This window comes from Rhea pennata, unplaced genomic scaffold (genome assembly GCF_028389875.1).
Source record: "Rhea pennata isolate bPtePen1 unplaced genomic scaffold, bPtePen1.pri scaffold_51, whole genome shotgun sequence".
In the NCBI taxonomy this organism is placed as follows: Eukaryota; Metazoa; Chordata; class Aves; order Rheiformes; family Rheidae; genus Rhea; species Rhea pennata.
The window spans coordinates 939,772-951,670 of record NW_026907687.1 but is presented as its reverse complement, the minus strand read 5'-3'; the positions used below and the strand labels follow the sequence as shown (position 1 = coordinate 951,670).

General features: G+C 43.4%; 1 protein-coding gene across 4 annotated transcripts; it reads right to left on the bottom strand.

The window, feature by feature from the left end:
* Window positions 1-11,613, bottom strand: LOC134154899 (Fc receptor-like protein 5). 4 transcript variants are annotated; one of them, XM_062601530.1, is made up of 9 exons: window positions 6,066-6,098; window positions 5,170-5,208; window positions 4,627-5,058; window positions 3,227-3,719; window positions 2,628-2,930; window positions 2,043-2,360; window positions 1,070-1,363; window positions 722-823; window positions 1-285 (listed from the first exon to the last, which is right to left on the bottom strand). In XM_062601530.1, the coding sequence occupies exons 4-9, from the start codon at window positions 3,483-3,485 to the stop codon at window positions 215-217; spliced, it is 1,347 nt and encodes a 448-aa protein (XP_062457514.1). In that variant the 5' UTR covers window positions 3,486-3,719; window positions 4,627-5,058; window positions 5,170-5,208; window positions 6,066-6,098; the 3' UTR covers window positions 1-214. The 4 variants fall into 4 exon arrangements, with proteins under 4 accessions (XP_062457514.1, XP_062457515.1, XP_062457512.1 ...); XM_062601531.1 differs by lacking the exons at window positions 4,627-5,058; window positions 6,066-6,098 and adding an exon at window positions 11,579-11,613 and having other exon boundaries at window positions 3,227-3,526; XM_062601528.1 differs by lacking the exon at window positions 4,627-5,058 and having other exon boundaries at window positions 3,227-3,526; window positions 6,066-6,132.
* Window positions 11,614-11,899: the final 286 nt, after the last annotated feature.

Sequence of the window (11,899 nt, the reverse complement as noted above, 5' to 3'; positions counted from 1 at the left end):
TTGTTGGACTTGAAGAGAGATTTACTGACAAGACGGACAGGGGCATTTACAAAGTGAACTCTGAATTGAGTGTTCAAAGCAAAGAAGAATAGAAACAATCCTTTTCTTTACTTTTGTCTTCTTTCTTGCTCCACTGAAGTGAAGAAGAGGCTGAAAATGACTGCATTTTTTTGAGCAAAGACATGAGCAAGCACTCCTGAGATCAAATACCAGTTTAACTGACCAGGGCAAGAGGATAAGCACTTGTGTCATCTTTGTTGTGAAGTCCCTTCCAGTGAACATGGCCTAGTAAAGAAAGAAATGAAAGAATTTCTGTTTAAAACATGTAGTTTCATAAAAATGGTCTGTCACCATCTGATAAGGCTCAAAGAAGGCCCCACAAACGTCTGCTTTGTTAGTCAATGTGGTGTTGCTCTCATCATACACTCCAAGGATCAGAGTTAGGGTTGAGGTGATATTGCCAGTATGGGCTGCCACCATCACATTAGATCACAGCATGGGTTTGTGGGAGAATGCTCTGCAGGCTCAACCTTTTGTGGACTAAATTGTGATCAATACTTTGGAGGGACCCACAATCCAAAGGCATACTAGGAGCAGGAACACTCGCCCCTTGACTGTACATATTCTTCTCATCAGTGTCACAATCTCCTTTCCTCTCAAAAGTATCCCCTGATCTTAGCTAGCCTGAATCCTTTTTCTTTCCTTTGTACTCATAACTTACCTCTCCTCCTCTGGCAGATACAGGCAGCCAGCAGCAACACCAGAACCAGAGCAGCTGCAGCAGCTGCACATCCAGTCACCAATGGGATGGGCAGAGATGAGGCTGTTTACCAGATGATTAGGAAAGATAAACAACTGTGAACCATCAGCAAGAGAGCTTCAGTTCATGCATCTACAAAGCCAAACTTTCCATTTTTGCATACTGACGATGGGGTGGAACTAGACCAAGTGTAAAGCAGTTTAGGCATTTGAGTGTGTGAATGTGTCTCTAATGCAACTTGAAGGGACCTATGATATTTCTGGTTGTGATTTAGCCTGGGAAAAGCTTGGACTGGCTATAGAGACTCACCTTGCATGGTGACCACTGTCACCTGGCTCAGGGGTGATGGAATCCACTTTCCACTGACTCTCTCCTCATACCTGCAGGTGAATTGCCCTGTCACAGATGGTTCAACTGCTGGGATGCTGAAGAAAGAGTGGTTCCTTGTGCAAGCCTCTGAGAATTGTTCTGTCCCATCTTTATAGAAGTAAAACTTCCATTCACCACTAGTACCATAGGCTACACAAGTGATAAGTAAGGGATCCCCTTCCCTCACTTCTCCAGATGGAGGATTCAAGATCAGATCTGGCTGAGCAGGGGGATCTAATAAAAGAAACACAGAAGATGAGTTAGCAAAAGAAACCGTGGTCTTAGACTCAACCAGGACCTCTGAGTTGAAAGGAAAACTACCCACAGCTCCTTTCCTCCAAGAGTAGAGAACGATACCTTCATGGGCAGGTGAGGGGTATCATTATAGCACTATGTTCAGTGTGTTGCAAACTAAATGCATTTAAGGATACACCCTCTGCTAGAAGGCTGCAAAGTGTGGACAAAGGCAAAATTAGAGGAGCAAGTAAAATGCACCTGGAAGGAATGAGACCAACAGAAACCTCAAGAATGAGATAAGACACTTGTAGGATGGGTAGGAGGTCTGAGACCCACCTATTTAAGGTGTAATGGTCCTTGGGAGTCTGAGGAAGGTTAAAACAGAGCAAAAGACTGAGAAACCATACTATGGACTTTTGAGGGGTAATGCTGGCCACTTAGGAAGACTCTGAGGATGAGCTGGGTAATTGAAATTATCCTCAGTTAAGGAGATAGAAACAAGGACAAAAATGGTGATATTTTTGACCATTAATTTTTCATAATGGGAAAATTGCTCGTTATGGCAATCTACTTCCAAAACCAGTCCTGAATTGGAGGTGTAAATAATTATATCCACATAGTCTCCTAGAGGTCTGGATGTCTTCAGAACTCACAATAGACCCTCAGACAAACTTACCCTTCACAGTGACCTCCAGAACCTTGCTCTGGGGTGATGACACCCATGTCCCGCCCACATCCTCCTCAAATCCACAACTGAATTTCCCACTGAACCTCCTTGGAGTCTGCGGGAACAGGAGCTCAGTGAAATTCCCAGGGTTCATGGTAGTGGTCTCTGAGACTGCCTGTCCTGATGGGATTTCAACCCCATCCCTGTAGAAGTGAAATCTCAGCCTCGAGTCATCCCTGAAGGCAATGCAGGTGAAACGTAAGGGGTAGCCTTCAGTCACCACAGCAGAGGAAGGATCCACTCCCAATTCAGGAGCAAAAGGAGGCTCTGGGGAGAAAAGTTGGGAAAACAAAAATTTTAAAAGAGCAGCTGTATAGCTCTGGGTAAGGGGGAAATAATCAATAGTTGCCCAGCTGCAAAACACATAGGAGGGTGAGTGGGAGGGAAAGATAGATAAAATGTTGGGTTTCAGTCAACAATCTTGGCTGTGACAGGACCTTTTAAGACCCAAATGGCCTGTTAGATAATAGCTTTGTTCTCTCCCTCATGGCATTATTGTGCAGTTTATCCTCATTCCTTTTGCTAAGGCATTACCTTTCACAAAGACAGTCACAACACTGCTCATGTAAGACAGGATCCATCTCCCCTCCACTTTCTCCTCATAGGCACAAGTAAAATTCCCCGTGTGATTCTGACTGCTCTGTGAGATGCTAAGTTGAGCACTTGTCTCTAATGAGTTGACCTCAGATCCAGGGATGACTTCAGCTCCTTCTTTGTAGAAGTGAAATCTATGCTCCACTGTGCTTCCAGGAGCTGTGCAGATGAAGAGGAGAGGGTAACCCTCACTCACAACTCCACTGGAAATGTTCAGAGAAAGTGTGGGATGGGGTGGAGGGTCTAAAGGGAAAAAGCAAAAAGATACTTATAGAGTTTAGTTCTTCCTCCCTGTTTTAACCATCTATTTCTCTATTACATAAATCATAATCTTCAAATACCGTTCTAAAGAGAATTGAGCATGCAGAGTTCAGAATAAGCAGTTGCAAAAGAGAAGAGTGCCACTTTTGATATTCTTTATTAAATATCAAAGAGTCATTGCAGGTCTGAGACTTTTAGGAAATCTGTAGACAAAAGGAAGTATGATGAGGAAACTGTTAGAGAAGGTGGAAAAAGAAATAGAGTGATTCATAGCTTACCTTTGACACTGATGATGATCACTTTGCTTTCCTTAGACTGGACTGATTTAAGGAGCCGATCTATTATAGTGTATCTGCATGTGTGTGACCCACCATCCTTTGGCCCTGTGATGTTGAAGGTGTAGGTGGAGGCTTTCTTGGAGGTCCGAATGTCCACAGCCCATCCAGCTGTCCCTGAGAACTGAAAGCCCTGTATCTTGTCCTTTGAGGGGGGAGCCACACATCGGAAGGAGACGGTGTCTCCAATGAGATACTCCATTTTCTCTGGGCTCACAAAGATGTTGGGGGGTGCAGGGAGGTCTGGGAAGGAAGTTAGACATTCAACTTATACAAAGATAAATTCATCCATCATGGTCCAGAGCAGGCAGATATCTCTGGCCTTGTGACAAAGTGGTACAGACATGCTGACTCAGGTATTTGAGGAAAGGATGAGCTCAGCTTGCAGCAGCCATCCTAAAATAAGAATCTCTCTCCTGAATGATTCATGAATTCACTGGAAGAAACCAGGGTGTGTTGTTGTTACTGTCAGCAAAAACTGCAGCCCTTTTACCCCTCCCTTCCCACCCACAAAGAAAAAAAAAAGAAAAAAAAAGAAAAAAGAAAAAAGAAAAAAAAGAAAAAAGAAAAAAACCAGAAGTTTTCTTGGTGTCTAATTTCCATTTTATCAGAAAGTGTGCAAGAGATGAAAAAACAGCTCCAAACCAAGTCCCACAAGCCCATGCCATGCCTGTCCCAAATAGCATGCAAAGCAGTTACACAACTTATTTTTCCCACCACGTTTAAATCTTGAAATCAGATGAAATCAGTCTGATTCCTAGAAGACTAATAGAATTCCTACACTAATAGATTCCTAGAAGCCTGTGTGTAGCTGAGGCCACACTTTTAGGATGTAATCAAAATAGTGTTGCTGCTAATGTATGGTATAAGAAAGAGTCCTTCTTGACTCCTCCTCGGCCCCAGTGTCCTGCTTTGTCAGCACTACAGGGAATGGATCAGGCTGTGTCCACACTAAAACCTAATCAGATATTCAGGTATGGTGCCAACATCTCAATTCACACACTAGCTAGAGAAACACTGATGTGGTACTTGGTGGAACAGAAGAAAATGCAGATAGAAGGCAAAATGGACTCCTAGTCTCAGGGGAGAAGGGCTCAGATAAGGCTGATGGGTTTCAGCCAGATCCTCTTAGATTTCAACTCACATCCACGCAAAATAAAGCACAGAGCAGCTTGATTGTGAAAAAGGAACTAAATATTGTGGATGTGGCAGGGGAAGTAGCATTAGCCACTGAACAGTCAACAAAAAGCTATTTCCCCCCTCCCCCAACTGAGGCATCAGCAATTTCCTTGTAAACAGTTGGGCATCTTCATGCTCCACATTGAGAGTTTGCAGCTACTCACGGGCAGCTAGAATGTTCTTCTCGTGTTTCTATCTAGGACCTCATATTGTACAGGTCTGAACTCTCTCCTGGGTTTCCTTCCAAAGTACAGCCAAGCAGGTGATACGGGATTCTTTCTTTGGATAGCTATTGCAGTTGAACTAGCCTGTTTGCTCGAATTGGGCTGATAAGCAAAGCTCAGTCTCATGATCACCGAGGCAACAGCTGGAGTGGGAAGACACAAACTCATTCTCCTGAAGGTCCATATTTATCCTCCCTGTTTTGGTGCATGTGTATTGAGATTCTCACTGAGGTTTGGGCAACTCATTTTGCCAGTGGTCTGTTGACTGGGATCTTGCCTATGGTCTTGTTGACACATGCCACCTACCAGCGATGGTTCTTAAGTGAATCTGGGTGGGATGTGACCATATGGAGCATCTGAAATGCTTGGATCCTTGGGGAAACAGATGTCAAATGGGTTCTTATGTGCCCAGATGATCAGTTGTCCCAACAGAATAAAGAAATGTGCTACCCCACATCCTTAACCCAAATGCAGAATTGTTACCTGCAGGTGACCCATACAGGAAAAATATCTGTAGAGATGCTGAAAGACAGAAAGGAAATGAATGAAAGGTCTGTGGAAGGTATGAGGGATGCCAAAGAAACTGGAGAGGCACTAAGAAATGGGTGCCAATGAAGCAGGCTGTAAAGGGATGATGGGGTTTATACAAATGAAATAGTAGGGCAATTATTTTGGAATTGTATCAGTAGGGATCAAAACTAACTGAGAGCATAGGAGAAAAAAGAAATTTATCTACATAGAGGCAAGGTAGAGAAAGAGATGAAGAAAAAGAGAAAGAAAGGCAAGAAATACAAGAAAGAGAGAAAGACAGGAGGAAAGAGAGAAACACAAAGACAGAAAAGGCAGGAAAAGACAGGACAAGACACGACAGGACAGGACAGGGAAGGGAAGGAAAAAGGGAAAAGAAAGAAAGGGAAAGAGAGAGAGAAAGAAAGAATAACAGACAGAAATAAAAAGAGGAAGAGAGGTAGTAAAAAGAAAGAAAAAGGAAAAAGGGAAGGAAGAAAACTGATATTTAGACAAAACTAAAAGAGAGAAGAAAAGAAATTGTAAAGAAATGGTGAAGAGAGAAGGAATTAAAATTTGCCATTCCTGAGAGATGAAAAAGGGAGATAACAAGAAAAGGAAGAAGAAATTGAAAAGAAAAAGGGAAGAGGTGACAGATATACAGAGAAGATACAAGTATATAGATGGAGAGAGTGTTATAGAAATAAGGAGAAATGGAAGGGAGAAGAGAGGAAAGATGAAATTTGTCTAATTGGAAAAGGAAAGAAACCTAGTGGAGAAACAAAGAAATAGTGAGAGGAAAAGAGGAGTATTGTTAAATCGCAGAAGAACACATTGAGTGAAGAAGCACAAGGGCCAAGACAGTCACTCACCAAGCAGAGGCAGAAAATAAGGGGACTCCATGCTGAACCAATCCTCCCTGGTATATGAACTGGCCACCACCTCTCTTTCCGTTACTGTCCACAAAGGGAACAGATCCTTCCTCTTGTTCAACCCCAGTTGCCTGTGTTCCCTCCCCTCCATCACATGAGCAAGGACAATTCACCCAGACTGCTCATTGCCAAGAAAGAGAGAAAGAGAGAGGCAGGCAGAGGCAGGCAGAAAGAAAGAAAGAAAGAAAGAAAGAAGAGGAACAACATCTTCCTAACACTTTATGGTCAGCTGCATCAGCCCAATAGTTTCACTTACATTCCTTTGGTCACTTACTTAAACGGGATATCTGACTATTTAAATTTCCTTCTGACAGTTAAGGGAATATTTTGCTTTAGTTCTTGAATTAGGTATGGAGTCATAGGAAATATTTCATAGGAGAAAAAATACGGATAACCTTAAACCTTTTGTGGAGAAGAGGCACTGAACCCACATAGGTTGCCCTATCTCAGCTGGAGATATTGAATTGCCTCTCTAGCAAGAGAAAGACATAAGGGACAGAGTCCTTCTCATGCCCTTTTGTTTATCAGTCTCTGCTAACCACAGGCCATTGTGACACCATTTTTCTTCTGAAGGTAGGTTAACTTCACCAGACTAAAAACAGCTCCACATGAGCCCTTTGCAGCCATTGAAATGAAACCGATGCCTCTGATGGACATTTTGTCCCAGCTACCTTAATAACGTGTTTTATGAGGGGCTATTCCCAAGCATAAATATGGGCAGGGGCAATACTCTGGTATTACATAAGGTAAGATTCTGTTGCTTCAACATAGATGTCCAGAGCTACCTGAGTTCTTCAGAGTACCCAAGACATCTGCAAAGAGTTGGTGGGTGTGAGGAAGGGCTCAGTGAGAGACCCAGGTCTGTGTTGAGCAGCAAGAATATGCTCAGGAATTTTAAATGGGTTTAGAAATTTAAGGCAACATAGCAACTCAATTAATGCAGTATTTGATGAGAGAAACCCCACTCCAGTGCACCTTCCATAATGCCTTCCAAGTGCAGTAGAAAATTAAGAGATAAAACAGGTAGTAGTACTTCCTTCCTATCTTCCAAAATCAATCTAGTCCTGTTTTTCACTCAAAGTAGAAAATGTCTCAATAGTCAGTCAGGTGCTTTTTGGGTTGTCTTCTTTGCTGACTTCTTGCATATGAACTTCTTTCCCAAGAAGGAATGTAGGCAAGGACTCTTCTGTAATGCTGATTCATTTTCAGAGTCCCAGCACTTAGAGGCTCATTTAGAGCTCCCAAACTTACTACAGATTGCAATCGCCTCTACTAACTTCAGGCAGACACAATCATACAGGTCTCCGGCCTGGATGCAATTCATCTTGGCCTAAAGCAGATGTCCTTGCTTGGTTAGACGGATTGCCTTCTAAAAGAATCATGTGTTCTCTGATAAGGAATACCTCATAGAAAAATATGTAAATCAGGTAAGGTGGATCTTACACTAGGAGATGGTAAGCTTGACCTGTATTCCTCTGATCTGGTGTTCCAATCTCCATCTTCATTGATTAGGAACCTGTCCCTGATTTCGCTTGCTCTGTCAAAATTTTTTTGAAGTTTCTCTCCTTCTATATTCAGTGAACACAGAGCAAAGTATCTCATGTTCTTTCTGATAGTTCGCATCTCTGTTCATCTTCTACCTAAGGTGCTTTGAATGTTTACATGTTAGACATATGCAACTGAGTTCAGTATGTCAGTAAATATTAGGAATAACCTCTTCCTCTTAGTGTCATCTGCTGATTACTGGGTTTCCTGACACTGTTGGAGGAAATATGTAAAGTTTTACTTCCCAAATCCTATTCCTGAGGAACTTCATTAGTACACTGAAACTTCCTCTTTCCAGGCAACACTTTACACTGTTCTTCCCTGGCTTTATTGTTCTCTGTTACATAGTGATTCATCTCTTCTAATGTTAGTCTTCTAGAAATCAGTTGCCTATGTTTTATGTAATCATCTAAATCCACTCTATGAACAGAAACCAAAATATCGGAAGGACAATTTATCCATGGTTAAAATCAGGGTCTGAGACAGATGTGATGAATCACTGTTGGAAAGTATTGATTTCTATCCATATTTAATAGTAAGAAACTACATGCAAAGTATTGGTTGCCATTTTGAATTAGCTGTAAACAACAGAGAGAGACATCTCAGCCTTCTTTAACTTTCCCATGTTCACATGTTGCACTAGGTCAATGCTTTATTCAAATGCACACAGGTGAGATCAGTATTTCCCTGGTTTCCAAAGAGATCCTCACTCCTTTGGTTCATCCATGTCTAGATAAGTCAAAGGGACATTTTTCCTCCATTCTTCCTTATATATTGGCCTTTAGTTGCTCCTTCTTTCCAGTAATGGCCCAAAGCATTAGAAGACATTCCAACACATTGCTGTTCATCCTCAATTTCCTCTCCAGAGCTGGTGGATACTGGTGTCCATAAAGTGATCACTGCCCCCAGGCCTTCAGAAATGTACAACCCGAGACATGTTAGTCAAAACCCCCCAAATCTGTAACTGTGACAGAACACAAACTCACAGTGAACACTTCACAAGCCTAATGTAGAAAATCTTCCATCACCTTGGAAAAAAAAATCTGAAACAAGAAAAATGTATTTTGAATAATGGTTTACTGAAGCCTATTTGGCTTCTAGGGCAACTAGGAAGCCCAGTCCTACAGGAACTTACTTCTCTGTGTTGTTGCTTCATGTACTGCTTTAGTCAGGGCATGAGAAACAGGACAACAGCTCTTAGCTGTTCTTGAAAAAAATTGCAGGTCTTTGAGACCTAGCATAATCATTCTCACTGCAGAAATACAGTCCATCTCCATCAGAGCAAAAAGACACCTTTGAAATTCAGCAGAAAATTCCACTTGAGAAGCAAGAACAGAAGATAAGGAAGATGAGGCCATTGATGAAGACAAAGGTTCCCCACCATCATTGGTACTGGAGCCCAACTAAGGAGGAAGGCTGATGAGAAAGAGGATAACTTTGTGAAACTGTGTTATCCTGTGTTGGTGGATATTCATCTGCCCTTGCTCCCCACTCTTGGATGTCTGGTTGGTGAGCAACAGCAGGCAGCTATGTCTTCTAATTTTTTGGGATGAATGCATGCTGGTCTTCATGGTTCTCTCCTTTGTTCTTGGGGGAAGGGGACTAAATGGGGAGGGAATGAGGAGGAGCCAGGAAACTACAGGCCAGTCAGCCTCACCTCCATCCCTGGAAAGGTGATGGAACAGCTCATCCTGAATGTCTTATCTCAGTGTGTGAAGGAAAAGAAGGTGATCAGGAGTAGCCAGCATGGATTCACCAAGGCGAAATCCTGTTTAACCAACCTGATAGCCTTCTATGATGGAATGACTGGCTGGGTAGATGAGGGGAGAGCAGTGGATGTTGTGTACCTTGACTTCAGCAAGGCTTTTGACACTGTCTCCCATAACATCCTCATAGGTAAGCTCAGGAAATATGGGTTAGACGAGTGGACACCGAGGTGGATTGAGAACTGTCTGAAAGGCAGAGCTCAGAGGGTTGTCATCAGTGGCGTGGAGTCTACTTGGAGGCCTGTGGTTAGTGGAGTTCCCCAGGGCTCAGTACTGGGTCCTGTCTTATTCAATTTATTCATCAATGACCTGGATGAAGGGACAGAGCGCCTCCTCAGCAAGTTTGCTGATGACACCAAGCTGAGAGGAGTGGCTGACACACCTGAGGGCTGTTCTGCCATTCAGAGAGACCTGGACAGGCTGGGGAGTTGAGCAGAGAGGAACCCCCTGAGGTTCAATAAGGGCAGGCGCAAGGTTCTGCACTTAGGCAGGAATAACTCCATGCACTAAAATAGGCTGGGGGCTGATGTGTTGGAAAGCAGCTCTGCAGAAAAGGACCTGGGAATGCTGGTGGACAACAAGTTGACCATGAGCCAGCAATGTGCCCTTGTGGCTAGGAAGACCAGTGGTCTCCTGGGGTGCATTAGGAAGAATGTTGCCAGCAGGTTAAGGGACATGATCCTGCCATTCTACTGAGCCCTGGAGAGGCCACATCTGGAGTACTGTGTCCAATTCCAGGCTCCTTAGTCCAAGAGAGACATGGAGCTACTGGAGAAAGTCCAGCGCAGGGTTAGGAAGATGATCAGAGAACTGGACCATCTGCCCTATGAGGAAAAGCTGTGAGAGCTGGGCCTGTAGAAGAGAAGACTGAGAGGGGATCTTATCAATGTCTACATACACTTTAAGGGAGGGTGTCAAGGGGATGGGGCTGGACTCTTCTAAGTGGTGCCAAGTGACAGGAGAAGAAGCTGTGGGCACAAAGTGAAACACAGGAAGCTCCACCTGAATATGAGGAAAAACTTTCCTGTGAGAATGATGGAGTAGTGGAACAGGTTGCCCAGAGAGGTTGTGGAGTCTCCTTCTCTGGAGGTATTCGAAACTCACCTGGATGTGATCCTGTGCAATGTGCTCTAGGTGGCTGTGCTTGAGCAGGGGGGTTGGACTAGATGATCTCCAAAGGTCCCTTCCAACCTTACTGATTCTATGATTCTGTGAGGTTTTATGGGATGGTCATAGTCCTATGTATGACAGTCACATAATCACATAATCACACAGAATCACAGTTGATCAGGGGGGTTGGACTAGATGATCTTCAGAGGTCCCTTCCAACCTCAACTACTCTGTGACTCTGTGTGATTATGTAATTCTGTGAATCAGTAAGGTTGGAAGGGACCTCTGGAGATCATCTAGTCCAACCTCCCACTCAGCAGGGTCACCTAGAGCATGGTAGACAGTGTTGCATCCAGGTGGGCTTTGAATATCTCCAGAGAAGGAGACTCCTCTTCCAGTGCTCTGTCACTCTCACAGTGAAGAAATTCCCACTCACATTCAGGTGGGACTTCCTGTGGTTCAGTTTTTGCCCGTTGCCTCTTGTCCTCTCGCATGGGACAACTGAAAAGAGTTTAGCCCCATCCCCTTGAGACCTTCTTTTCAGATACTTATACACATTGATAAGATCCTCCCTCAGTCTTCTCTTCTCCAGGCTAAACAGGCCCTTCACATCTCCTGGTGACGATGATGCTTGTGACCTGACTCTGGGAGATATGATTAACCTGTCTCTTACTTCCTCCTTCTACTAACAAGCAAATTTCATGGTGCTGATACAACTCACTCATGAGATGCTGAGCAATAAGTTTCATGTAGCCTGTGCTCTACTGTCTAGCAGCCTGATCTTCCTCCTCATATTACCAAGAATAATCTGGACTCCATCTTGCTGCTATCTGTTGGGGACTGTGCAGACCATAAGTGTGAATTCCCCTCCATCTAAGTCCAGAGAGGTCATTCACCTTCATTACCACCTCAGAAAGATGATCACAGAGGAGAAGAAACAGGAGGGGTCAGAGAGGACCTTGAAGGATTTTTGACATAACCTAAAATATCAATTAGGCAGAATTTATTTAAACAAACATATCTGATACCTACCTTTTCTCCTGTGAGCTGTATCTGCTCTTTAGACTCCAGTCATGAGGGCTAGGATTCAGTTACCTAAAAAAAATAGGTGGCCAGAAGAGAATATCTATCAGTTGAGGAGAGATGAGTAGCCTCCATCTTGGGAGAAAACTTGAAAGACTTCTAAACCATAAATACCCTCAAAACAGCACCTAAGACACTGTTTTCTTATGCTATGTAGCATTCAGTCATGCACTCTTCTCACCAGAATGCTTAGAAATCTAAAATTAGAAAGGGTTTTGAAAGAAGGAAAGATAAATTTGAGATACAGGAGACTTCTAGTGCAGTATAGCA

Bases quoted from the DNA above. Each gene is read 5' to 3' on its own strand.
- LOC134154899 (XM_062601528.1), bottom strand. From the start codon at position 6,096: ATGGAGTCCCCTTATTTTCTGCCTCTGCTTG. The intron at 2,361-2,627 runs GTAATGCCTTAG...TTTTCTCCCCAG, and splicing joins TGTGACTGTCTTTGTGAAAG to AGCCTCCTTTTGCTCCTGAA. The intron at 1,364-2,042 runs GTAAGTTTGTCT...TTCTTTTATTAG, and splicing joins TCTGGAGGTCACTGTGAAGG to ATCCCCCTGCTCAGCCAGAT.